At 45.6% G+C, this 26,401-nt stretch overlaps 1 protein-coding gene across 2 annotated transcripts in view; it reads left to right on the forward strand.

The window, feature by feature from the left end:
- The window catches only part of DNAH10 (dynein axonemal heavy chain 10), a 712,041-nt gene that overhangs the window by 451,002 nt on the left and 234,638 nt on the right, over positions 1–26,401 (forward strand). For both annotated transcript variants that reach the window (XM_063964569.1, XM_063964570.1), the window contains one exon: positions 13,801–14,034. In XM_063964569.1, coding sequence (XP_063820639.1) covers positions 13,801–14,034 — 234 coding nt within the window. The remainder of the gene's footprint in view (positions 1–13,800; positions 14,035–26,401) is intronic.

The following is a 26,401-nucleotide window of genomic DNA, read 5'->3' on the forward strand; positions in this document are numbered from 1 at the left end:
CAGGGGTGGTATTAAGGCCTACTATTGCCTGTGCATGGATCTCAAAAGCTATAGAAAAGTGGTCAGGCACATTACTAGAAGACTTAGATACAATGGATAGAAGTGACATTGAACTGTTTTTACGTAACATACAGGATTCTGCGGGGTTCATGGTGGAATCCATGAAGGACCTGGGTACGCTGAATACACGGATATCTTCCATGTCAGTCTCAGCTCACAGGGGACTCTGGCTACGCCAATGGTCGGCGGAATTCAGGAGAAGTGTGGAGAACCTACCATACACAGGTCAGGCTCTGTTTGGGGAAGCGTTGGATGCGTGGATTTCCACGGAAACCGCGGGTAAGTCACCGTTTCTTCCCTCAGCTACGCCTTTTACGAAGAAACCCTTTTCTTCATCCACATCGCAGTCCTTTTCGGACCACTAAAACAAAAAAGTCCAAGCCCCCTATCACTTTCTTTAGAGGTGGGCGTGCAAAATCCCAAAAGCCTTCACCTGCAGGCTCCCAGGACCAGAAGCCTGCTTCTGGTTCCTCAAAATCCTCAGCGTGACGGTGGGCCACACAGCTTGGAGGACGGTCTGGTGGGTGCGAGGCCCAGACGTTTCAGCCACGTCTGGGTGTCATACGGCCTGGACCCCTGGGTGCAGGATATTGTATCCCAGGGGTACAGACTGGAGTTTCAAGAACTCTCGCTTCACCAATTCTTCAAATCAGGCTTGCCAGCGTTACTGACAGACAGGGCTGTCCTACAGGAAGCCATTCAAAAATTGGAAAGGTCAGCGGTCATCGTTACAGTTCCACCGCATATGCAAAACAAGGGTTACTATTCAAACCTTTTCATGGTACCGAAACCGGATGGTTCGGTCAGACCGATTTTGAACTTGAAATCGTTAAACCCTTATCTGAGGGATTTCAAGTTCAAAATGGAGTCTCCTTGAGAGCGGTGATCTCAGGTCTAGAGGGGGGGGGGGGGTTCTGGTATCCCTGGATATCAAGGATGCGTACCTCCACATTCTGATTTGGCTGCCACATCAGGCTTATCTCAGGTTTGCACTGTTAGACAGTCACTATCATTTTCAGTCACTGCCATTCGGTCTCTCCACTGCACCGAGGGTGTTCACCAAGGTGATGGCAGAGATGATGGTTCTTCCCCGCAGACAGGAAGTGAACATAATTCCATATATGGACGATCTGCTGATAAAGGCGTCGACCAGTGAGACCTTATTGCAGTCCATTGCTCTCATGACTCATCCGAAGTCACATTTGGGACCGACAAGGAGATAGTCTTTCCTGGGGATGATCCTCAACACGGAAGTGAAGAGGGTGTTTCTACCGGAGGAAAAAGCGTTGGTGATTCAATCAATGGTCCGGGATGTCCTGAAGCCAGCCTGGGTTTCGGTTCATCAGTGCATTCGCCTTCTGGGGAAGATGGTTGCCTCCTAAGATGCTCTACAGTACGGAAGATTCCATGCTCGATCCTTCCAACTGGATATCCTAGACAAGTGGTCGGGGTCTCACCTACATATGCACCTGAGGATATGTCTGTCACCAGAAGCAAGGATTTCACTCCTCTGGTGGCTGCAAATGTCTCACCTTCTTGAGGGCCGCAGGTTCGGGATTCAGTACTGGATCCTTCTAACCATGGACGCAAGTCTCCGGGGTTGGAAGGTGGTCAAATCTGGAATCCAGTCTTCCGATAAACATTCTGGAACTAAGAGCAGTGTACAATGGTCTTCTCCAAGCGAGAGATTACATTGTCCGACTCCATTCAAGTGCAGTCGGACAATGGCCCTCATTCCGAGTTGATCGGTCGCAAGGCGAATTTAGCAGAGTTACACACGCTAAGCCGCCGCCTACTGGGAGTGAATCTTGGCTTCTTAAAATTGCGACCGATGTATTCGCAATATTGCGATTACTAACTACTTAGCAGTTTCAGAGTAGCTCCAGACTTACTCTGCCTGTGCGATCAGTTCAGTGCTTGTCGTTCCTGGTTGACGTCACAAACACACCCAGCGTTCGCCCAGGCACTCCCACCGTTTCTCCGGCCACTCCTGCGTTTTTTCCGGAAACGGTAGCGTTTTCAGCCACACGCCCCAGAAACGCCGTGTTTCCGCCCAGTAACACCCATTTCCTGTCAATCACATTACGATCGCCGGAGCGAAGAAAAAGCCGTGAGTAAAAATACTTTCTTCATAGTAAAGTTACTTGGCGCAGTCGCAGTGCGAACTTTGCGCATGCGTACTAAGCGGATTTTCACTGCGATGCGATGAAAAAGAACGAGCGAACAACTCGGAATGAGGGCCAATGTAATGATGGTGGCCTACATAAACCGACAGGGCGGAACGAAGAGCAGAGCTGCAATGTCAGAGGTAAAAAGGATCCTCCTCTGGGCAGAAAGGCAAGCACTGGCGCTCTCACCAATCTTCATTCCGGGAGTAGACAACTGGGAAGCGGACTTCCTCAGCAGACACGATCTCCATCCAGGAGAATAGGGCCTCCATCCGGAGGTGTTCACGGAGGTGACAAATCTTTAGGGTCTACCTCAAATAGACATGATGGCCTCATGTCTCAACAAGAAGCTTCGTAGGTATTGTTCCAGGTCAAGAGACCCGCAAGCAGTGGTGGTGGACGCCCTGGTGACTCCGTGGGTATTCCAGTCAGTGTATGTGTGTCCTCCACTTCCACTCATTCCAAGGGTTCTAAAAATCATAAAGAGAACAAGAGTTCAGGCAATTCTCATTGCTCCGGACTGGCCAAGAAGGGCTTGGTACGCGGATCTTCTGCATCTGCTGCTGGAAGCTCCGAGGCCTCTTCCTCTTCGGGAGGGCCTTCTGCAACAGGGACCGTTCGCTTATCAAGACTTACCACGGCTACATTTGATAGCATGGAGGTTGAACACCAGATATTAGCTCGGAAGGGCATTCCGAACAAGGTTATTCCTACTCTGATACAGGCTAGGAGAGGAGTTACGTCTAAACATTACCATCGCATTTGGAAAAAGTATGTCTCTTGGTGTGAATCCAAGAAGTTTCCTACAGTGGAGTTTCAACTGGGATGGTTTCTCCTCTTCCTTTAGGCAGGTGTGGATATGGGCCTGCGTTTAGGATCGATAAAGGTCCAGATTTCGGCCTTATCCATTTTCTTCCAGAAACAAATGGCTTCCCTCTCTGAGGTTCATACTTTTTTGATAGGGGTTCTGCACATCCAACCTCCCTTTGTGCCGCCTACGGCTCCCTGGGATCTTAACGTGGTGTTGCAGTTCCTCCAATTGGATTGGTTCGAGCCTCTACATGAGATTGAGGTCAAGTTTCTCACTTGGAAGGCTGTCACTTTGTTGGCCTTAGCTTCTGCTAGACGTGTGTCGGAGTTGGGGGCTTTTTCTTGTGAAAGTCCCTACTTGATCTTCCATGAAGATAGAGCTGAGCTCCGGACACGTCAGCAGTTCCTTCCAAAGGTTGTGTCGGCTTTTCATATCAACCAACCTATTGTGGTGCTAGTTGCTACTGAATCCTCAATTCCATCAAAGTCCCTGGATGTTGTAAGGGCTCTGAAAATTTGTGTGAAGAGGACTTCTCGTCACAGAAAATCGGACTCTCTATTTGTCATGTATGATCCTAAGAAACTTTGGGTGTCCTGCTGGATCAGGTTCACTATGCGTATTCTACCGCAAGATTGCCGTGTTCAAAATCTGTTAAGGCCCACTCTACTCGTAAGGTGGGTTCTTCCTGGGCGGCTGCCCGGGTGTCTTGACTTTACAGCTTTGCCGAGCGGCTACTTGGTCTGGGTCGAACACGTTTGCTAAGTTCTACAAGTTCGATACTTTGGCCTCTGAGGACTTAAGGTTTGGTCAATCAGTTCTGCAGGAGCCTCTGCGCTCTCCCTCCCATTCTGGGAGCTTTGTTAAATCCCCATGGTACTAATGTGGACCCCAGCATCCTCTAGGACGTAAGAGAAAATAGGATTTTAATTACCCACCGGTAAATCCTTTTCTCGTAGTCCGTAGAGAATGCTGGGCCCCCGCCCAGCGCTTCGTTATCCTGCAGTGGTTACTTGGTCAGTACTGCTTTGCTCTTAGTTAAGTACTGCGTTATTTCTTGGTTCAGTAATGTTATTCAGCTGTTGCTGAGTTTTTAGGCTAGTTAGCTTGGTTTGCTTTGTTTGTGTGAGCTGGTGTGAATCTCGCCACCATCTGTGTAAATTCCTTCTCTCGAAGTATGTCCGTCTCCTCGGGCACAGTTTCTAGACTGAATCTGGTAGGAGGGGCATAGTGGGAGGAGGCAGCCCACACTGTTAAACTCTTAAAGTGCCAGTGGCTCCTAGTGGACCCGTCTATACCCAATGGTACTAATGTGGACCCCAACATCCTCTACGGACTACGAGAAAAGGATTTACCGGTAGGTAATTAAAATCCTATTTTTCCAATCCATATAACTGGTTTAAATGTTGTAAAATCTGCATTCAGAGTTTCCACACCTACAGAGCCATTCTTTTTTGTCTCTGCGCCACATTCTCATTATCTCCTATCAGAACACGGCTGGTTTTAGAGAAGAGATAACCTAAAGCAGAGACCGAGGTTGCGCTCCAAAGGTGTTATTAATGCACATATATACTTTAAATCCAATAAATAAAATTGAAGTGATGCTGAGAAATAGACTCAGAGTACACTTCATGGGAAATATACTGTGAATAACAGACACCATGCCTACCACACACAGAAAAGAAAAAGAGCGTAGTGCTTGGGAGCAGGTATTTTTTTTTTTACTAAATACACACCGGCCGGTATATAACGTAAAACAACAATTAAAATAATCTATTAAAACATGAGAGTCAACAATATATGATATAGTGCTATAGCGTTATTTAGTGCTAGAGTTATTTCCATGTTTATGTTCCGTCTGTTAAATTGTTAACATGCAATTCAGAGATTAGTGCCTTGTCTTTCTGAGCAGAACAGTCTCCTATGACATAAATGTTAGTAAAAGCAGTCCTTTGCAGTTAGGAGTTAAAGTAACAGTCCACAGCATACTTGCCTACTTTTGAAAAAGCATTTCATGATGCAGCTTTTTCGGGAGTACAATGTCGCAAGACAGCCTCACCATCTGGTGGTGTAGCGGGCAATGCCAGCAGGTACAGTGTAGTGCTCCAACAAGATCCGTTAATGTGTTTCTCCAGCTGCTCTTGATCTCAGTGGCTTCCTCAGAAGGTCATTTTGTTTATTTGTGGTTTGTCCACCACTTACAGCCCTGTGTCCAGTACACCCATCACATACAGTCTAAAACCCAACATATGCAGCATCCTGCCCAGCATATCAGCCTCACCCTCACCACAGTCCATTGCACACCATTAGCAGCCCATTACCACTGTACCCATTAAATCATCCTGATTCTCTCATGTCTACCATTCACTGTGGCTTCAGTCTCGCCAAATAGCCACTCTCGGAGCGCCTGGTCCTGGCGTCTTGCTCACATAAAATGTGCATCCTTTTTTGCATAAATAAAACAACTGGGAGAAAAAACACTGTTTGCTAGACTGCACTGATCAAATTGATGTGCAACATTTTTACATCTGTGTGCGACTGAGTTTGAGTGTGAAGTGCTACGATGCAGCAGCCGTGGCTTTTTCTCAAAATATGACTTCCATATTTTTTAATTACACTTTCAAGACCGTAAACTCTCTTATGTATGTGACAGTACATTACATTACTAAATTGTTTACAATACTGTGGCTTTAACATTTACGACCATAAAATATATGGTATGGTGTAAGTATACACGCTTGTTTCACCTAATGTACACCTGGTGCAGATGCTATGGTTTTTGAATTGGACTTCCCTTAACATACGCCATAAATTAGCTTTATCACATGTGTATGTTATGAGCACAGATGCGTACAACTCTAAATGAGCCCCAGAACTCACAAAGAGAGGCAGCCGTCAGCTCCTACTGTGTTCAAAGTCTATACAGAGATGTAACAAGAAACTACATCTAGCATATTCACTTTCATGTACCTTTCACTGTTTAGATACTTATTCTTATATTTTTATTTAGTTAAACTAGCTTTCATTTGAAATTGATGAATAGATTTGTGGTATTATGTTTTCTCTAACGTCCTAGTGGATGCTGGGGACTCCGTAAGGACCATTGGGAATAGCGGGCTCCGCAGGAGACTGGGCACTCTAAAGAAAGATTTAGTACTATCTGGTGTGCACTGGCTCCTCCCTCTATGCCCCTCCTCCAGACCTCAGTTAGAATCTGTGCCCGGCCAGAGCTGGGTGCTCCTAGTGGGCTCTCCTGAGCTTGCTAGAAAAGAAAGTATTTTGTCAGGTTTTTTATTTTCAGAGAGCTTCTGCTGGCAACAGACTCTCTGCTACGTGGGACTGAGGGGAGAGAAGCAAACCTACTCACTGCAGCTAAGTTGCTCTTCTTAGGCTACTGGACACCATTAGCTCCAGAGGGATCGAACACAGGTACCTAACCTTGATCGTCCGTTCCCGGAGCCGCGCCGCCGTCCCCCTCGCAGAGCCAGAAGTACAGAAGCAGCAGAAGCAAGAAGACATCGAAATCGGCGGCAGAAGACTCCTGTCTTCACTTAAGGTAGCGCACAGCACTGCAGCTGTGCGCCATTGCTCCCACAGCACACCCGCACACTCCGGTCACTGTAGGGTGCAGGGCGCAGGGGGGGGGCGCCCTGGTCATCAATTAAGATACCTTTTGGCAAAATTATACATATATACAGTCAGGCACTGTATATATGTACGAGCCCCCGCCATTATTTTTACACAGAAACGGGACAGAAGCCCGCCGCTGAGGGGGCGGGGCCTTCTTCCTCAGCACTCACGAGCGCCATTTTCTCTCCACAGATCCGCTGAGAGAAGCTCCCCAGGCTCTCCCCTGCAATCGAAGAGGGTAAAAAGAGAGGGGGGCATATAAATTTGGTGCAAAAACAATATATACAGCAGCTACTGGGTTAACACTAAGTTACTGTGTGATTCCTGGGTCATATAGCGCTGGGGTGTGTGCTGGCATACTCTCTCTCTGTCTCTCCAAAGGGCCTTGTGGGGGAACTGTCTTCAAATAGAGCATCCCCTGTGTGTGTGGTGTGTCGGTACGTGTGTGTCGACATGTCTGAGATAAAAGGCTCCCCTAAGGAGGAGATAGGGCAAATATGTGTGTGAGAGGGTGTCTCCGTCGACAACGCCGACACCTGTTTGGATATGTGTAAGTGCTGAGGTGAATTTATTGCACAAAAGATTAGAGAACAGACAGGAAATCTACCCATGTCTGTCCCTATGTCACAGAGACCTTCAGAGTCTCACAATGCTCACTATCCAAAATAATAAACACTGATATCGACACGGAGTTTGACTCCAGTGTCGACTACGATAATGCAAAGTTACAGCCAAAATGGCTGAAAGGTATTCAATATATGAGTATTGTAATAAAAGAGGATTTGCATATCACTGATGACTCATTTGTCCCTGACACAAGGGTACACATGTTAAGGGAAAGAAAGCTGAGGTAAATTTCCCTCCTCTCATGAGGAAAAAGAGTGGGAATCTCCAGACAAGAGACTGCAGCTTCCAACAAAAAAAAAATAAAAAATTCTCAGGCAGTATCCTTTCCCCACTAGGGCCAGGATGTGATGGGAATCTTCCCCTAGGGTGTCACGTTTGCACAGAAGGTAGCACTAGCTATTCTCAGGTATCCTGCAGATAGCGTGCACATTCTAGTACGCTACTCAGACCGGCGATTTTGTCGGCATGGGTTTATAGCGCGGTGGCAGCGTGAACAGGTACCTTATTGGCAGAGATTGAGACCCTAGTAGGCATGTATATATATATATATATATATATACAGGTTGAGTATCCCATATCCAAATATTCCGAAATACGGAATATTCCGAAATACGGACTTTTTTGAGTGAGAGTGAGATAGTGAAACCTTTGTTTTCTGATGTCACAATGTACACAAACTTTGTTTAATACACAAAGTTATTAAAAATATTGTATTAAATGACCTTCAGGCTGTGTGTATAAGGTGTATATGAAACATAAATGAATTGTGTGTATGTACACACACTTTGTTTAATGCACAAAGTTATAAAAAATATTGGCTAAAATTACCTTCAGGCTGTGTGTATAAGGTGTACATGAAACATAAATGCATTATGTGCATAGATTTAGGTCCCATCACCATGATATCTCATTATGGTATGCAATTATTCCAAAATACGGAAAAATCCCATATCCAAAATACCTCCGGTCCCAAGCATTTTGGATAAGGGATATTCAACCTGTATATGCAAGCAAGCCAGCTGGACGGCACTCACGGAGACTAGATATATTCAACAAATAGACAGCTGAAGCTGGTGGGCAGTCAACGTTTCAGAATTTTACTTCTTTTTTCAAGACAACCAGATACAGACAACAAACAGACATATATACCTTACCCAAACCTCGTGCTGGCTGTACGCACCCGCACCCGTCGTGGACCGATGACGTCACTGGCTCCCGTCGGCGCCTACGGACCGGCATCACATTGGGGGCGGGGACCGCAGCGTGCAAAACCATCACCATGGTGATGAACTAAAACAAAAACAAATAAATGACACCTCCGTGAGGAAGAACATAATCGCTAACTCTGGACTGCATAGCATATCTCCCATTGTAAAACATCCATCTAAACAACTGTAATATACTAAAGTTAGAAATGTCTAAGGATATTACACATGGATCTAGGAAATTACTAATGCATGATATATAATTATATATTGCTATAATATATGACATACTATATGCAAATCTACTTTAATTACTGTAACTGAATACTGTAATGCCACGGTAGAATTATCCTAAAAAGCTAGAGAAAGACAGAATTTCATTAAGACCATGTGGTCGGACAGTCTGAAGGCAATGGATCCATCTGGACTCTCGCTGCAGCAACTGGCGTCCACGATTGCCACCCCTAATATTGGGGGGTATCCAGTCAATCATTTTATACTTGATGGTGGCTAGACTATGTTGGCATTCCTTAAAATGTCTAGCCACCGGTTGTTCCGACCCTTTTCCATCTATTGCCGCTCGTATCGCGGAGCGGTGTAAAGCTATTCTCTCCTTAAATTGCCTAGTTGTTTTGCCCACATAGAATTTTCCACATGGGCAACGAATGTAATAGACAACGTAGCGACTTGTACAGGTCAAGGGATATTTAATCTTGAATGTTTTCCCAGATCGTGGATGTCTAAACGTGTCACCAACCTCCAGAGCACTACAGGTAGTGCATCCTAAACACCTGAAATTACCAGGTTTGCGAGACAGAAAATGAGTGGGTTTAACTGGGGTAAAGTGAGTAATGTCATTGTGTCATATCCTTCAAGTTCCTACCACGTCTGTATGAAGGAAGAATGGATTGCTTTCTCATCATAGGTAATGCCTTGTCATCAGAGATAATAGGCCAGATCGTCCTGGCTTTCTTCATGAGTTCGGGACTACTAGTAGAATAGTCTTGTGTCCAAATTACTTTATTCTGCACTGGATCTTTAGAATGTTTCAATAACATCTGTTGTCTATCTAGAGCCAATACTTTGTTTTTTGCTTCTTTCAATAACTTCAGTTGGTAACCCCGCTGTAAAAACTTGATTATCATCAAATCAATCTGTGTTTCAGCATCCGTCTTACTGCTGCAGATGCGAAAAATTCTGAGAAATTGCCCATAGGGCAAGCCCCATTTCATCGACGGCGGATGATGACTATCCGCATGTAATGCTGTATTCCGGTCGGTGTCTTTGAAGTACACAGAAGTGTGTAGTCGATTGCCATCATCTTGATGGACTGCCACGTCCAAAAAGTGTATGTCGGAGAAGCTCATTGTATATGTGAATTTAATATCAGGATCTAACTGATTGATATGAGTTATGGCTTCAACAAACGACTCTTCTGACCCAGACCATAACATAAAAATATCGTCGATGTAACGACAAAAAGCAAAGATATGATTTGAGATTTCCTTATTACTGAAGAATAAACATTTTTCAATATCATACATGAAAATGTTGGCGAAACTAGGGGCCACACATGACCCCATAGCACAACCTGCTGTTTGTGCAAAAAACTTTCCGTCAAAGACACAAGACTATTCTACTAGTAGTGTGAACTCATGAAGAAAGCCAGGACGATCTGGCCTATTATCTCTGATGACAAGGCATTACCTATGATGAGAAAGCAATCCATTCTTCCTTCATACAGACGTGGTAGGAACTTGAAGGATATAGTGGTACACAATGACATTACTCACTTTACCCCAGTTAAACCCACTCATTTTCTGTCTCGCAAACCTGGTAATTTCAGGTGTTTAGGATGAACTACCTGTAGTGCTCTGGAGGTTGGTGACACGTTTAGACATCCACGATCTGGGAAAACATTCAAGATTAAATATCCCTTGACCTGTACAAGTCGCTACGTTGTCTATTACATTCGTTGCCCATGTGGAAAATTCTATGTGGGCAAAACAACTAGGCAATTTAAGGAGAGAATAGCTTTACACCGCTCCGCGATACGAGCGGCAATAGATGGAAAAGGGTCGGAACAACCGGTGGCTAGACATTTTAAGGAATGCCAACATAGTCTAGCCACCATCAAGTACAAAATGATTGACTGGATACCCCCCAATATTAGGGGTGGCAATCGTGGACGCCAGTTGCTGCAGCGAGAGTCCAGATGGATCCATTGCCTTCAGACTGTCCGACCACATGGTCTTAATGAAATTCTGTCTTTCTCTAGCTTTTTAGGATAATTCTACCGTGGCATTACAGTATTCAGTTACAGTAATTAAAGTAGATTTGCATATAGTATGTCATATATTATAGCAATATATAATTATATATCATGCATTAGTAATTTCCTAGATCCATGTGTAATATCCTTAGACATTTCTAACTTTAGTATATTACAGTTGTTTAGATGGATGTTTTACAATGGGAGATATGCTATGCAGTCCAGAGTTAGCGATTATGTTCTTCCTCACGGAGGTGTCATTTATTTGTTTTTGTTTTAGTTCATCACCATGGTGATGGTTTTGCACGCTGCGGTCCCCGCCCCCAATGTGATGCCGGTCCGTAGGCGCCGACGGGAGCCAGTGACGTCATCGGTCCACGACAGGTGCGGGTGCGTACAGCCAGCACGAGGTTTGGGTAAGGTATATATGTCTGTTTGTTGTCTGTATCTGGTTGTCTTGAAAAAAGAAGTAAAATTCTGAAACGTTGACTGCCCACCAGCTTCAGCTGTCTATTTGTTGAATATATCTAGTCTCCGTGAGTGCCGTCCAGCTGGCTTGCTTGCATATATGGTGTGTCCAGGTCGGGCACCGGAGCGTGTTGTGGTTTACAGTAAGGTGGAGTGCCGAACATCCTTTGTCTCTCTCTCTCTATATATATATATATATATATATATATATATATGTATATATAGAGATATATATATATATATATTGAAGATGCTGTCTTAAGAGATAGGTATATATATATATATATAAAACATGCCCAAAGAGACATGAGTATACTGGGTCCTAGAGTCAAAGCTATGTCAATTTCTGCTTGACGTGTCCTGTAGAATAAGCAATGGAACAGCTAGTTCCCAGGGAAGTCCTCCCCGAACTCTGCAAAAAATCCACCGCATGTCACTGGAGCTCCACAGGCGGAGCTAGGCCCGGTGGGGGCACGCTTTCGTAAGTTCAGCCACAAGTGGGTTCACTCCCTATTAGATCCCTGGGCAATAGATGTTGTGTCTCCGGGATACAAGCTGGATTTGGAGAAGATGCCTCCTCACTGACGGCCCTGCCGGCTTCCCCCTGCGAGAGGGTAACAGGGTTAACTGCAATTCACGAGTTGTATTTTCAACAGGTGGTGGTCAAGGTTCCCTTCCTTCGACAAGGAGGGGGTTATTATTCCACCAGGTTGTAGTCCCGAAACCGGAATTAAAATCCCTGAACATATACCTGGAAAGGTTCAAGTGCAAGATGAAATCGCTAAGAGCGGTCATTGCAAGCCTAAAAAAGGGGGAGATTTTATGGTGTCTTGGGGCAAAAGGGATGCATACCTTCATGTCCCCATTTATCCACCTAATCAGGCGTACCTCAGAATTGCGGTACAGAATTGTCATTACCAATTTCTGACATGGCCGGTTGGTCTCTCCACGGCCTTGAGAATATTCACCAAGGTAATGGCGGAAATGATGGTGCTCCTGCGGAAGCAAGGTGTCACTATTATCACGTACTTGGACGATCTCCTCATAAAAGCGAGATCAAGAGAGCAGTTGCTGAACAGCGTATCGCTTTCTCCGGAAGCGAAACGGCAACACGGCTGGATTCTATATATTCCAAAGTCGCAGTTGGTTCTTACAGCTCATCTGCCTCTTCTAGGCATGATCCTAAACACAGACCATAAAAAAGGCTTATCTCCCGATAGAGAGAGCTCAGGAGCTCGTGACACTGGTCAGGAATCTATTAAAACTAAACGGCTAGGCGTGTGTCAGAATTGGCGGCTTTGTCATGTAAAAGCCCCTATCTGGTTTTCCAGATGGACGGGGCAGAATTGCGGACTCGTCCGCAATTTCTGCAAAAGGTGGTGTCATCTTTTCATTTGAACCAACCTATTGTGGTGCCTGCGGCTACTTGTGACTTGGAAGATTCCAAGTTGCTTGACGTAGTCCGGGCTTTGAAGAATTATGTAACCAGAACGGCTGGGGTCAGGAAGACTGACTCGCTGTTTATCCTGTATGCATCCAAGAAAGTGGGTGCTCTTGCTTCAAAGCAAGCTATTGCTCGCTGGATCTGTAACCCGATTCAGCAGGCTCATTCTGAGGCTGGATTGCCGCATCCAAAATCAGTGAAAGCCCATTCCACAAGGAAGGTGGGCTCTTCTTGGGCGGCTGCCCGAGGGGTCTCGGCATTACAGCTTTGCCGAGCTGCTACTTGGTTGGGTTCAAACACATTTGCAAAATTCTACAAGTTTGATACCCTGGCTGAGGAGGACCTTGTGTTTGCCCATTCGGTGCTGCAGAGTCATCCGCACTCTCCCGCCCGTTTGGGAGCTTTGGTATAATCCCCATGGTCCTTACGGAGTCCCCAGCATCCACTAGGACGTTAGAGAAAATAAGATTTTACTCACCGGTAAATCTATTTCTCGTAGTCCGTAGTGGATGCTGGGCGCCCGTCCCAAGTGCGGACTTCTGCAATACTTTTATATAGTTATTGCTTAACTAAGGGTTATTTTATGGTTGCATCAGGTTTATCTGATGCTCTGTTTATGATTATGTAGCATCGGTTGAGTGAGGCTCAGTTGTTGTTCATACTGTTAACTGGGTAAGTTTATCACAAGTTGTACAGTGTGATTGGTGTGGCTGGTATGAGTCTTACCCTGGATTCCAAAATCCTTTCCTTGTAATGTCAGCTCTTCCGGGCACAGTTTCCTTAACTGAGGTCTGGAGGAGTGGCATAGAGGGAGGAGCCAGTGCACACCAGATAGTACTAAATCTTTCATTAGAGTGCCCAGTCTCCTGCGGAGCCCGCTATTCCCCATGGTCCTTACGGAGTCCCCAGCATCCACTACGGACTACGAGAAATAGATTTACCGGTGAGTAAAATCTTATTTTTCCTTGCATCACATATAATGGTGGCATTGTACATTTTACTAACCTGAAACAACCACCTCCGTCATCCAAAATTCCTGCTCCAGGCCCCTATTGTTTACGCTGATACATTATTTTTAAGATACATACAATAAATAATGTTCTAATCTTCCTTTACAGATAATGTCAGAGACTGTGAAAGATCCCGTCATAAAGCGATGCTGTCAAGCCTCAAATCGACTGTTTGATTTACAAAACCTTAGCGAGAGTCTTGAGAAATGTCAGAAAAGTTTGAATGATTACCTTGACTCCAAGAGGAATGCTTTCCCCCGATTCTTCTTTATATCGGATGATGAGCTGCTCAGTATACTGGGTAGCAGTGATCCTACTTGTGTACAGGAACATATAATCAAGGTGAGATGTTTTTCACATGTTTAGAATTAAACACAGGATATGTTGTAGGCATTCAGTATTGCACATCATTTTTTTCAATATTACTGTTAAAATGGCATTGTATTATTTCTGCAAGTAAAATAAAAAACTATGAGCCTAATTCAGATCTGTTCGCTCACTAGATTTTTTTGCAGCGCTGCGAACAGATAGACGCCGCCTATAGGGGAGTGTATTTTAGCTTTGCAAGTGTGCGAACGCATGTGCAGCCGAGCAGTACAAAAACAGTTGGTGCAGTTTCTGAGTAGCTCTGACCTTACTCAGCCGCTGCGATCACTTCAGCCTTTAATCGAGCCCGGCATTGACGTCAGACACCCGCCCTGCAAACGCCTCGACACGCCTGCGTTTTTCCAACCACTCCCAGAAAACGGTCAGTTGCCACCCACAAACGCCCTCTTCCTGTCAATCTCCTTGCGATCGCCCGTGCGAATGGATTCTTCGGTAGAACCAGTGCACAGCAACGATCCGCTTTGTACCCATACGACACGCATGCGCAGTAGTTACCTGATCGCTGCGCAGCGAAAAACGCTAGCAAGCAAACAGATCTGAATTAGGCCCTATATACAGTACATATTAATGTATGGAAATCTGTCAGCAAACATGCAGATTTGTCATTAAAAGAATACTGAATCAAGTTTACATAGCTATTATGTACATAATTTGAGAATACACACAGACATAAACACATGAACTTTTTTTTCTTTACTGCATAAAACTTTAAGGAGAACAGCCGGCAGCAATGGGTGGGCACTCCTGAAGATTGCTCACCACTACTGCGGTTGCCTGGGAGAGGAACATTGGGGGAGTCTCAGATGCAGCAGGGGTCTCAAACTGCAGGCGATCGATAGCCGATTACAGTCTGAGTCGGTGTAGCCAGTCCGATGGAGTGGTATGAACAGCCGAGACTGCACTGAGTCATCTGAGGTCGTGCTGCAGGAATATTGTCTATTGTTGAGTTTTCCTATTAGGATCACCCTTCTCAGTGGCTGGGACGTGAGGAGGTGACTGGGGGGTTACAAAGGAGCAGAGGGGCCAACACTGTCTTTTGATCGCGTTAGCTGCAAAGATTGCCTTCCAACAGTTGTTGGTGGGCATTTCTGACACTGTCGTATCAGATGCGACCATGGCACTCATTCCGAGTTGTTCGCTCGGTAATTTTCTTCGCATCGCAGCGATTTTCCGCTAATTGCGCATGCGCAATGTTCGCACTGCGACTGCGCCAAGTAAATTTGCTAAGAAGTTTGGTATTTTACTCACGGCATTACAAGGTATTTTCTTCGTTCTGGTGATCGGAGTGTGATTGACAGGAAGTGGGTGTTTCTGGGCGGAAACAGGCCGTTTTATGGGTGTGTGTGAAAAAACGCTGCAGTTTCTGGGAAAAACGCGGGAGTGGCTGGAGAAACGGGGGAGTGTCTGGGCGAACGCTGGGTGTGTTTGTGACGTCAAACCAGGAACGAAACTGACTGAACTGATCGCAGTGGCAGAGTAAGTATCGAGCTACTCAGAAACTGCAAAGAAATTTCTATTCGCAATTTAGAGAATCTTTCATTCGCAATTTTGCTAAGCTAAGATTCACTCCCAGTAGGCGGCGGCTTAGCGTGTGCAATACTGCTAAAAGCAGCTTGCGAGCGAACAACTCGGAATGAGGGCCCATGTCAGGTATAGTCATGCTTGGCCAGGTAAGTGGCAAATGACAGCCTGCCTAGCCTGCCTAGGCTGGCATTGCACCTACAGTCCCTTAACACGCTCTGTTTCAACTTATCCTGTGCATGAGTGCCCCATTACTACCCAATTATGTCCTTTCAGCTGCAAGTATGTACTTGAGACAGCAATTTCAGTCAGCTTGCACTAAAGCTATGTGCTCGTTATTGTTTAGGTAATTTCTCTAGCTTTTCAGGGGGGAATATCTTATTTCTCTTATGTCCTAGAGGATACTGGGAATCCATTTAGTACCATGGGGTATAGACTGGTCCACTAGGAGCCTTGGGCACTTTAAGAATTTGTTAGTGTGCGCTGGCTCCTCTTTCTATGCCCTTCCTACCAGACTCAGTTTAGAAAATGTGCCTGGAGGAGCCAGTCACGTCGCTTGAAGCTTCAGAAGAGTTTTCTACATTTATTTTCTCTGTTTGTTTTTTTCAGGCAGGACTAGTTGGCACCAGCCTGCCTGCTTCGTAGGACTTAGGGAGGGGGAAACGGCCCAACCTCTTGAAGGGTTAATGGTCCCGTTCCCTCAGGACACTAGCTCCTGAGGGAACTATTCGCACGCCCCACCATGGCAAGCGTACATTCCCGCAGCATGCTGCCACCCCTAACAGAGCCAGAAGAAAGAAGACTGGTGAGTACTAAGCCGGCATCCCGGTTAGCGGCTCACCAGCCATTATGGCGGCATGAAGGTACAGAGACGCACGGCGTCTACGGGGGCGGCAGAGTCTCTAGACTCAGTACACAGTGCGGACGCATCGCTTCTGAGGGAGTGAACTGAATCTAAATACACTACGGGTGTACACAGTACCCAGACTGGCATTACAGACTTAAAAGGTGACTGACTCCATTTTAATCACTAAAAATTACCTCAGCCAGTATAAAAAAGTGGGAAGACCGCACGCCATTGAAGGGGCGAGGCTTCACTATGAGCGGATCCAGCAACTCACCAGCACCATTTTCCCTCTGCAGTGGACGCAGACACTGACTGACAGGGACGCGCAGCTCCTCCGGAGAGACTCCAGATTACCTCAGCGGTACCAGGGGGTCATAGCAGGGGGGAGCGCTTACTAGTGTACTAAGTCCCCAATCTGAGTACTTAGTCTGCGACCCGGCTAAGCTTGGCATTAGCAGTAAGGGCACTGTGTGCTAGCTCCAGGCTATCTCTGTGGGTCTCTTCAAGGGCTCTTTGTGGGTTAATTGTGCATTTAACCTTTTCCTGTGTGTGTATGCCGTCACTGTCACAGTATGTCAGACAAAGAGTGCGCTTCATGTAAGGCACAGTTCCTCTTCCCTAGGGGGTTCACTACAGTGTACTCAGTACAGTGTATCTTCCCAGGCCAGTGGGGCGGAGCCAGCTTGGCTGGATTCCATTAGGGGAATGATTTCCAATATTACCACTAAATTATCCCGCAATGAGTAAGAGACGCAATTCTTAAGACAATCAGCATCTCAGTCCCCTACCATTTGTCCGCAAAAACGTCCTTTGGCCCATATCCTGCAGTCTGACTCTGATGATGAGGGGTCAGACATGGAGGAGGGGGAGGTGGACGCAGAGGTGGGGGAGACTACTCTGTCACAGGGAATAGAGGCTTTCATAGAGGCTATCAGATAGGTTCTGCATATCCCTGATAAGGTAACAGAGGAGACTGAGGAATCTTATTTTAATGTAAAAAAGAAATCCTCAGCCACTTTTCCTGTGTCAAAGGAACTAAATACCGTGTTTGAAGAACCGTGCGTTAATCCTGATAGGAAATTTCAAATCCCTAAAAAATTTATATCATCTTTTCTCTTTCCTCCTGAGGATAGAAAAAAAATGGGAAAATCCACAGATAGTGGATGCATCAATATCCAAGCTGTCACGGAAAATTGTATTGCCTGTCCCTGGTGCAGCCTCCCTAAAAGACACGGCTGATCGTAGAATTGAGAATACACTCAAATCTTTGTATACAGCTGCTGGGGTGGCACAGAGACTCACTATAGCATGTGGGTGGATTACTAAGCCCATCGCAAAATGGTCGGGTAACCTAACTGAAGGGTTAGGTACCTTGCCTAAGGGGGAGATTGTTTTACTCCTTCAACATATACAGGACTCTGCTAATTTTATGGTGAAAGCCATAAAAGAAATAGGCTTGCTTAATGCATGCACCAATGCTGTGGCAGTTTCAACATGCAGAGGCTTATGGTTACGCCAGTGGACTGCCGACACGGACTCCAGGAAAGGCATGGAAAGGCCTACCCTTCACAGGAGAAGCCGTATTTGGAGATGAACTATACAAATGGATCTCCAAAGCTACTGCAGGTAAATCCACGTATCTTTCTTCTGCAGCTCCCCCAGCCGGAAAGCCTACTCAGGACCTAATCTACAGTCCTTTCGGACTGCCAAATTTAAGAGCAAAACCAGAGGTTCTTCTACAGCTGCCATAGGTGCTAGAGGTAAACCACGAAAACCAGCAACTGCCGGTTCACAGGAACAGAGCTTAAGCTCTGCTTCCTCAAAGCCCTCAGCATGACGGTGGACCGCGATGCCTGGAAGACTGGCAGGTGGGAGCCTGACTAAAATTTTTCAGCCACATCTGGATTACATCATGCCAGGATCCCTGGGTCATAGATCTTATTTCCCAGGGCTACAGACTGGAGTTTCAGGAACTCCCACCTCACAGATTCTTCAAATCAGGCTTACCAGTTTCACAGGAAGCAAGTATAACCTTACAGAACGCCATTCAAAAACTGGTACAGACTCAATTAATTGTTCCAGTTCTACCTCATCTGCAAAACAAGGGATATTATTCCAACCTGTTTGTAGTACCGAAACCGGACGGTTCGGTAAGACCGATTTTGAACCTCAAGTCGTTGAACCCGTACGTACGAGTGTTCAAATTTAAGATGGAGTCTCTGAGAGCGGTGATCTCAGGTCTGGACGAGTGGGAAATCCTAGTGTCTCTAGATATCAAGGATGCGTACCTTCACATTCCTATCTGGCCGCCTCATGAGGCTGATCTACGGTTTTCACTGCAGGACTGCCACTACCAGTTCCAGGCCTTGCCATTTGGTCTCTCCACGGCACCGAGAGTGTTCACCAAGGTAATGGCAGAGATGATGTTTCTACTCCGCAAACCGGGAGTGAATATAATTCCATACCTGGACGATCTTCTGATAAAGGCATCTTCCAGGGAGCGGTTCACCTATCAACCAGACTACTCCTGGATCACGGGTGGATTCTGACATTACCAAAATCTCACCTGGAACAAACGCAGAGGCTTTCCTTCCTGGGTATGATACTGGACACAAAATCTCAGAGAGTGTTCCTTCCCTTGGAGAAGGCTGTGGAAATCCAGTCGATGGTTCGAGCTGTCCTGAAGCCAACCCGGATCTCGGTGCATCTGTGCATTTGCCTTCTGGGGGAAATGGTGGCCTCTTAGGCATTTCAATACAGAAGGTTTCATGCGAGGCCCTTCCAGCTGGATCTGTTGGACAAATGGTCCGGATCGCATCTTCATATGCACCAGAGGATCTGTCTGTCGCTAAAAGCCAGAATCTCCCTTCTGTGGTGGCTACAGACTTCTCACCTCATCGAGGGTCGGAGGTTCGGGATTCAGAATTGGATTCTGCTAACCACAGACGCAAGCCTCAGAGGTTGGGGTGCAGTTTCGAGGAAGATGGTCAAGTCAGGAAGTTGTCCTTCCAATAAACATCTTGGAAATCAGGGTAATCTACAACGCACTTCTGCAGACCTCATCTCTACTTCGGAATCAGGCCATTCAAGTCCACTCGGACAATGTAACGGCGGTAACGTACATAAACTGACAGGGCGGAATGAAAAGCAGAGCAGCAATGTCAGAGGTGTCAAGAATTCTCTGGGCGGAAAAACACGCCGTGGTGTTGTCGGCGGTCTTCATTCCGGGAGTAGACAACTGGGAAGCAGACTTCCTCAGCAGACATGACTTGCACCTGGAAGTGTTCAGGTGCTTGACACATCAGTGGGGATATCCACAAATCGACATGATGGCCTCTCATTTCAACAAGAACCTCAAGCGGTATTGTTCCAGTTCAAGAAACCCACAGACAGTGGTGGTAGACGCTCTGACGACTCCATGGGTCTACCATATGGTGTATGTGTTCCTTCCACTTCCTGTGATCCTACAAATTTAGAAAGAGAATATGAAGGGAAAAGGTTCAAGCAATTCTCATTGCTCTTGACTGACCAAGAAGGGCATGGTACGCGGACCTTCTGGAGATACTCCTCGAAGATCCGTGGCCTCTACCTCTTCAGAAGGATCTTTTGCAACAGGGCCCATTCGTCTATCAAGACGTACCACGGCTACGTTTAACGGCATGGAGTTTGAAAGGCTGATTCTAGCCAGGAGAGGGATTCCTGATAAAGTCATCCTGACTATGATCCAAGCCAGGAAAGGGGTAACGTCTAAACATTACCACCGTATATGGAAGAAGTATGTCTCTTGGTGTGAGAGCAGACATTATTCCACGGTGGAATTTCATCTGGGACGTCTCCTGCATTTTCTGCAGTCGGGAGTGGATATGGGCCTACGCCTAGGTTCCCATAAAGTCCAGATTTTGGCGTTGTCTATTTTCTTTCAGAAACAATTGGCTTGTCTACCTGAGGTCCAGACGTTCTTGAAAGGTGCCTCCCACGGCACCTTGGGATCTCAATTTGGTGCTGCAGTTCCTCCAATGGGACTGGTTTGAACCGTTACAGAAGGTTGACGTAAAGTATTTTACTTGGAAGACCGTCACACTATTGGCCTTGGCCTCAGCAAGACGTGTGTCGGAACTAGGGGCGTTGTCTCACAAGAGACCCTACTTAATTTTCCATGAGGATAGAGATGACCTCAGAACTCGTCAGCAATTTCTTCCTAAGGTGGTGTCCACTTTCACATCAACCTTACTATTGTGGTTCCAGCTGTGACGGGCACCTCTTCTACTTCAAAGTCTTTGAATTTTGTGAGGGCTTTGAAGGTGTATGTTCGATACTTTGGCCTCTGAAGACCTTCAATTTGGTCAATCAGTTCTGCAGGAAACTCAGCACTCTCCCACCCAGTTTGGGAGCTTTGCTACCTCCCCTTAATACTAAATGGATTCCTCTAGTACGTAAAAGAGAAAATAGGATTTTAATTACCTACCGGTAAATCCTTTTCTCGTAGTCCGTAGAGGATACTGGGCACCCGCCCGATGCTTCGTTCTTCCTGCACTGTTACTTGGTTAAGTATTTTGGTTTGTTCAGCTGTTGCTGTTCATGTTTCAAGTTTGGTTAGCATGGCTTTCCTATTGTTCTGTGTGTGCTGGTTCGTAATCTCACCACTTTTCTTATACAGGTTGAGTATCCCTTATCCAAAATGCTTGGGACCAGAGGTATTTTGGATATCGGATTTTTCCGTATTTTGGAATAATTGCATACCATAATGAGATATCATGGTGATGGGACCTACATCTAAGCACAGAATGCATTTATGTCACATATACACCTTATACACACAGCCTGAGGGTAATTTTAGCCAATATTTTTTGTAACTTTGTGCATTGAACAAAGTGTACCTACATTCACACAATTTATTTATGTTTCATATACCCCTTATATACACAGCCTGAAGGTCATTTAATACAATGTTTTTAATAACTGTGTGCATTAAACAAAGTTTGTGTACATTGAGCCATCAAAAAACAAAGGTTTCACTATCTCACTCTCACGCAAAAAAGTCCGTATTTCGGAATATTCCGTATTTTGGAATATTTGGATATGGGATACTCAACCTGTATATCCTTCACTTAAAGTATGTCCGTCTCCTCGGGCACAGTTTCTTAGACTAAGTCATAGAAGGAGGAGCCAGCAAACACTATCAAATTCTTAAGGTGCCCAAGGCTCCTAGTGGACCCGTCTATACCCCATGGTACTAATGGATTCCCAATATTCTCTACAGACTACGAGAAAAATATTTACCGGTAGGTAATTCAAATCCTATTTTTTATATGATTGCTAGGTATCTTTATTTTTACCTAAAAATGAGAATACGGTACTACAAAAATCCATTAATTAGTTTTCAATGAAACCCATACCTATTTTCAGAAATACCTGGCTTTTTTTCTGTCTGTACAGAAATTATTTTTGCAGCACATGTATTAGAAGAACGGTGAAGCAATATCTCAACAGTGATCAGTATTTGGTTGGCCAGCCCTTGGACTTGAGCATCGCTGCCAAGCACTTAGGCATTGACTAATCCAGGTTCTCTAGAAGAGCCCAAGAGATTATTAATTTCTAGTCTGCAAGAAGAGCCTCAATTAGCTCCCTTTTCGTTGTTGACTTCTTTTTTGAGATCTTATACTGAACCATGGCCCTCATTCCGAGTTGTTCGCTCGCAAACGCTAGGCCGCCGCCCTCTGGGAGTGTATCTTAGCTTAGCAGAATAGCGAACGAACGATTAGCAGAACTGCTACTAAATATTTTCTTGCAGTTTCTGAGTAGCTCCAGACCTACTCCTAGATTGCGATCAGCTCGGTCCGTTTAGTTCCTGGTTTGACATCACAAACACGCCCTGCGTTCGGCCAGCCACTCCCCCGTTTCTCCAGACACTCCTGCCTTTTTCCCTGACACGCCTGCGTTTTTTAGCACACTCCCGGAAAACGCTCAGTTACCACCCAGAAACGCCCCTTTCCTGTCAATCATTCACCGATCAGCAGTGCGACTGAAAAGCGCAGCACGAACACCAGCAAATCTACTAAGTTTGTGTTAAATAACTTAGCGCATGTGCTCTGCGTACCATGGGGGTCATTCCGAGTTGTTCGCTCGTTGCTGATTTTCGCTATACTGCGATTAGTCGCTTACTGCGCATGCGCAAGGTTCGCAGAGCGCATGCGCTTAGTTATTTGACACAAAAGTTAGGTAATTTACTCACGGCATAACGAGGATTTTTCATCGTTCTGGTGATCGTAGTGTGATTGACAGGAAGTGGGTGTTTCTGGGCGGAAACTGGCCGTTTTCTGGGAGTGTGCGAAAAAACGCTGGCGTTTCTGGGAAAAACGCGGGAGTGTATGAAGAACGGGGGAGTGTCTGGGCGAACACTGGGTGAGTTTGTGACGTCAAACTGGGAACGAAACTGACTGAACTGATCGCAATGTAGGAGTAAGTCTGGAGCTACTCAGAAACTGCTAAGAAATTTCTATTCGCAATTCTGCTAATCTTTCGTTCGCAATTATGCTAAGATACATTCCCAGAGGGCGGCGGCTTAGTGTGTGCAATGCTGCTAAAAGCAGCTAGCGAGCGAACAACTCGGAATGAGGGCCCATGCGCATTTAGCAACAAATCGCAGCATAGCGAAAATCGGCAACGAGCGTACAACTCGGAATGACCACCCATATGCCACAAATTTTCCATTCTATTTAGATTGTAGGACTGTCCTGGCCAATTCAGCAACTTAATGTCAGATGACACAAACCAATTATTCACAACCTTTGCTCTATGGGCATGGTGCAGTGTCATCTTGAAAGGCGAAATCTTTGCAAACATTTTTCGCAGAGGGAAGTATTGTGATATGTTTTGCCGCATTCCTCATTCCCTCCACAATTTGTAGACGTCTAACACCAGTGGCTGACATGCAGCCCCAGACCGTGACTTTTACTGGATGCTTCACGATCACACTTAGATACTCGGGACACAATTCTTTTTGCAGAAATCGTCATACATATTGGCCTGCTTGATTGCTATAAAAGCAGAATGATTTCCTGCCAGGAATGATGCTTTCCCTTTCACCCAGGCAAGTTGGTGCCTCATTTGAAACTTTGTCAGCAGCCCTCTGTCCTTTAAAACCAATCTACAGAAGTCTTTGAGGGGATCCGGTCTGAAGATCGACAGTGTCTAGGTCGACAATGTTTAGGTCGACCACTATAGGTCGATAGGGTCAGAAGGTCGACAGGTCAAAAGGTCGACATTAGTTTTTTGTTTTTTTTTTACTTTTTCTTTTTTCTTTTTCATACTTAACGATCCACGTGGACTACGATTGGAACGGTAACCTGTGCCGAGCGAAGCGAGGCACCTTGCCCCAAGCATGGCGAGCGAAGCGAGCCATGCGAGGGGACACTGTGCACTAATTGGGGTTCCCGGTCACTCTACAAAGAAAACGACACCAAAAAAATCATAAAAAACTCATGTCGACCTTTTGACCTGTCGACCTAGACCATTTCGACCTTCTGACCCTGTCGACCTAGTGACTGTCGACCTATGGTGGTCGACCTAAATATTGTCGACCTAGACAGTGTCGATCTAATGATTCACACCAGTCTTTGAGACACTGGTCATGTTGACACATTTGAAACACCCAATTTTGCTTTTGCAAACCATTTGGTGAGTAAATCCAGAAACAGAAACATTATGATTGTTTAGGGCAGGGGTGGCCAGATGTTTGGAGTCGGTGATTTACTCTTCAAGCTAAAAAGCTTTTGAGATCTACCATGGTGGCCAGTTCGCGGATGCCTACGGCGCACGTCCAAACAACCTCTCACCTGAAATCACACATTACTCCCACAAAAAAACAACACATTGCTGCACACACAGGAAAGAAATCAAACATATTGCCTCCACAGGTAAAAGCTCAAACACATTGTCCCAACAGGGAAAACACAATAAAGACTGAACCGTCAGGAGATCCCAGCTCTTCCTTGTCCTCCCCACTGTGGAGAATCCCGCTCTGTGCAGCATACCCTCCCTGTACAGAATCCCCCACTGTGCAGAATGTCCCCTCCCCCGTATACAATTCCCCACCCCATGCAGGATCCCCACTTGCGCAGATACTCCCCCTGTGTGCAGAATCACCCTCTGTGCAGCAACCTCCACCGTGCAGAATCCACCCACCCTCCCCATCCCATCCCCCCTGCTATGCAGTAGACCTGCCCCAGAGAACTTACCAGACAAGTATTCAAACATGCTGGGTGGATGCTTGTTTTCCACTGCGTTGACTGCTTACCACCGGCTGCACACTGGCGCTGGCTGGATCAAAATGAGTGTGCATAGTATATATATATATATATATACACTGCTCAAAAAATAAAGGGAACACTTAAACAACATATCCTAGATCTGAATGAATGAAATATTCTTATTAAATACTTTGTTCTTTACATAGTTGAATGTGCTGTCAACAAAATCACACAAAAATTATCAATGGAAATCAAATTTATTAACCCATGGAGGTCTGGATTTGAAGTCACACTCAAAATTAAAGTGGAAAAACACACTGCAGGCTGATCCAACTTTGTCCTTAAAACAAGTCAAAATGAGGCTCAGTAGTGTGTGTGGCCTCCACGTGCCTGTATGACCTCCATACAACGCCTTGGCATGCTCCTGATGCGATGGCGGATGGTCTCCCGAGGGATCTCCTTCCAGACCTGGACTAAAGGGGTCTCGAGATCTTAAGAACCTGTTCCTTCTGTGCTAGTATTATATTACGGTCGTACCCCCTCATAGTAAATTTATCAATAAGATCATCTAAGCGTTCAGAGACCTTAGATTGCTCACTTATGATTCTAGCCACCCTCATCATCTGTGATAGCGGAAGTCCCCGCTTCAAGGATGCGGGGTGATGGCTGCTTGCCTGTAGAAACGTGTTGCGGTCTACATCTTTAAAAAAGATGTCTGTTTCAATCCGTCCATGATTGATGATCACTTTAACATCCAAGAACTGCATAATGTCACCGCTGTACGAGTAGGTATACTTAATAGGCGTGTCAATCTCGTTAACTTCCCTCATCAAGCAGTCAAACTGGTCAGCACCCCCGGTCCATAGAATGAAAATATCATCTATGTACCGGGTGTAAGCCAGAATATTTTTGCTGATCTCTGGCTTATCCAGGAACATACGGTCCTCAACATCGAACATAAATACATTCGCATATGCCGGGGCCACTGCTGACCCCATGGCACAGCCACGTAATTGTAGAAAATATTGGCTATCATATAAGAAATAGTTCCTAAGTAATGTTAATTTAAGGAATTGCATAAACAACTTCTGATTGAACACTGATATACCTAAGCACTGGTCTAGAAAGTGTTTCATTGATGTCAATCCTTCTTCGTGAGGTATTGACGTATATAAATTACAGACATCTAAACAACACATCAAATTACCTTCCGGAACCTGTCCTATAACAATTTAATGAAACTGGATGTGTCCTTGAGAAAAGATTTTTTACATAACAACAGAGGCTGCAAGATATGGTCCAGCAGCTGGGCAATACTTTGGTATAATGAGTCCCGGGCGGAGATAATAGGCCGTCCTGGCGGTCTCTCCGCGTTCTTATGCAACTTCGGGAGTGTGTACAGCACAGGAATTTTTGGGAATTCCTTGTATAGTATCTTCTGTAGTGCTGGAGAAATTATTCCATCTTTAACCGCTGTGTCTAGAATGGAGCGCAGTTCAACCTGATAGCGTTTTGTGGGATCACTTGGTAATTTCTGGTAGACATTGACATCCGCCAGCTGTCTCTCAATTTCACTGCGGTATTCACCTATATCTTGGATTACGATGGCCCCGCCCTTATCGGCGGGCCTGATGATAATATCTTCGTATTGGGCAAGGTTCTTAAGGGCTGTAGCTTCACAACGTGACAGATTTTTCTGAATCTT

This window comes from Pseudophryne corroboree, chromosome 1 (assembly GCF_028390025.1).
Source record: "Pseudophryne corroboree isolate aPseCor3 chromosome 1, aPseCor3.hap2, whole genome shotgun sequence".
Taxonomy (NCBI): Eukaryota; Metazoa; Chordata; class Amphibia; order Anura; family Myobatrachidae; genus Pseudophryne; species Pseudophryne corroboree.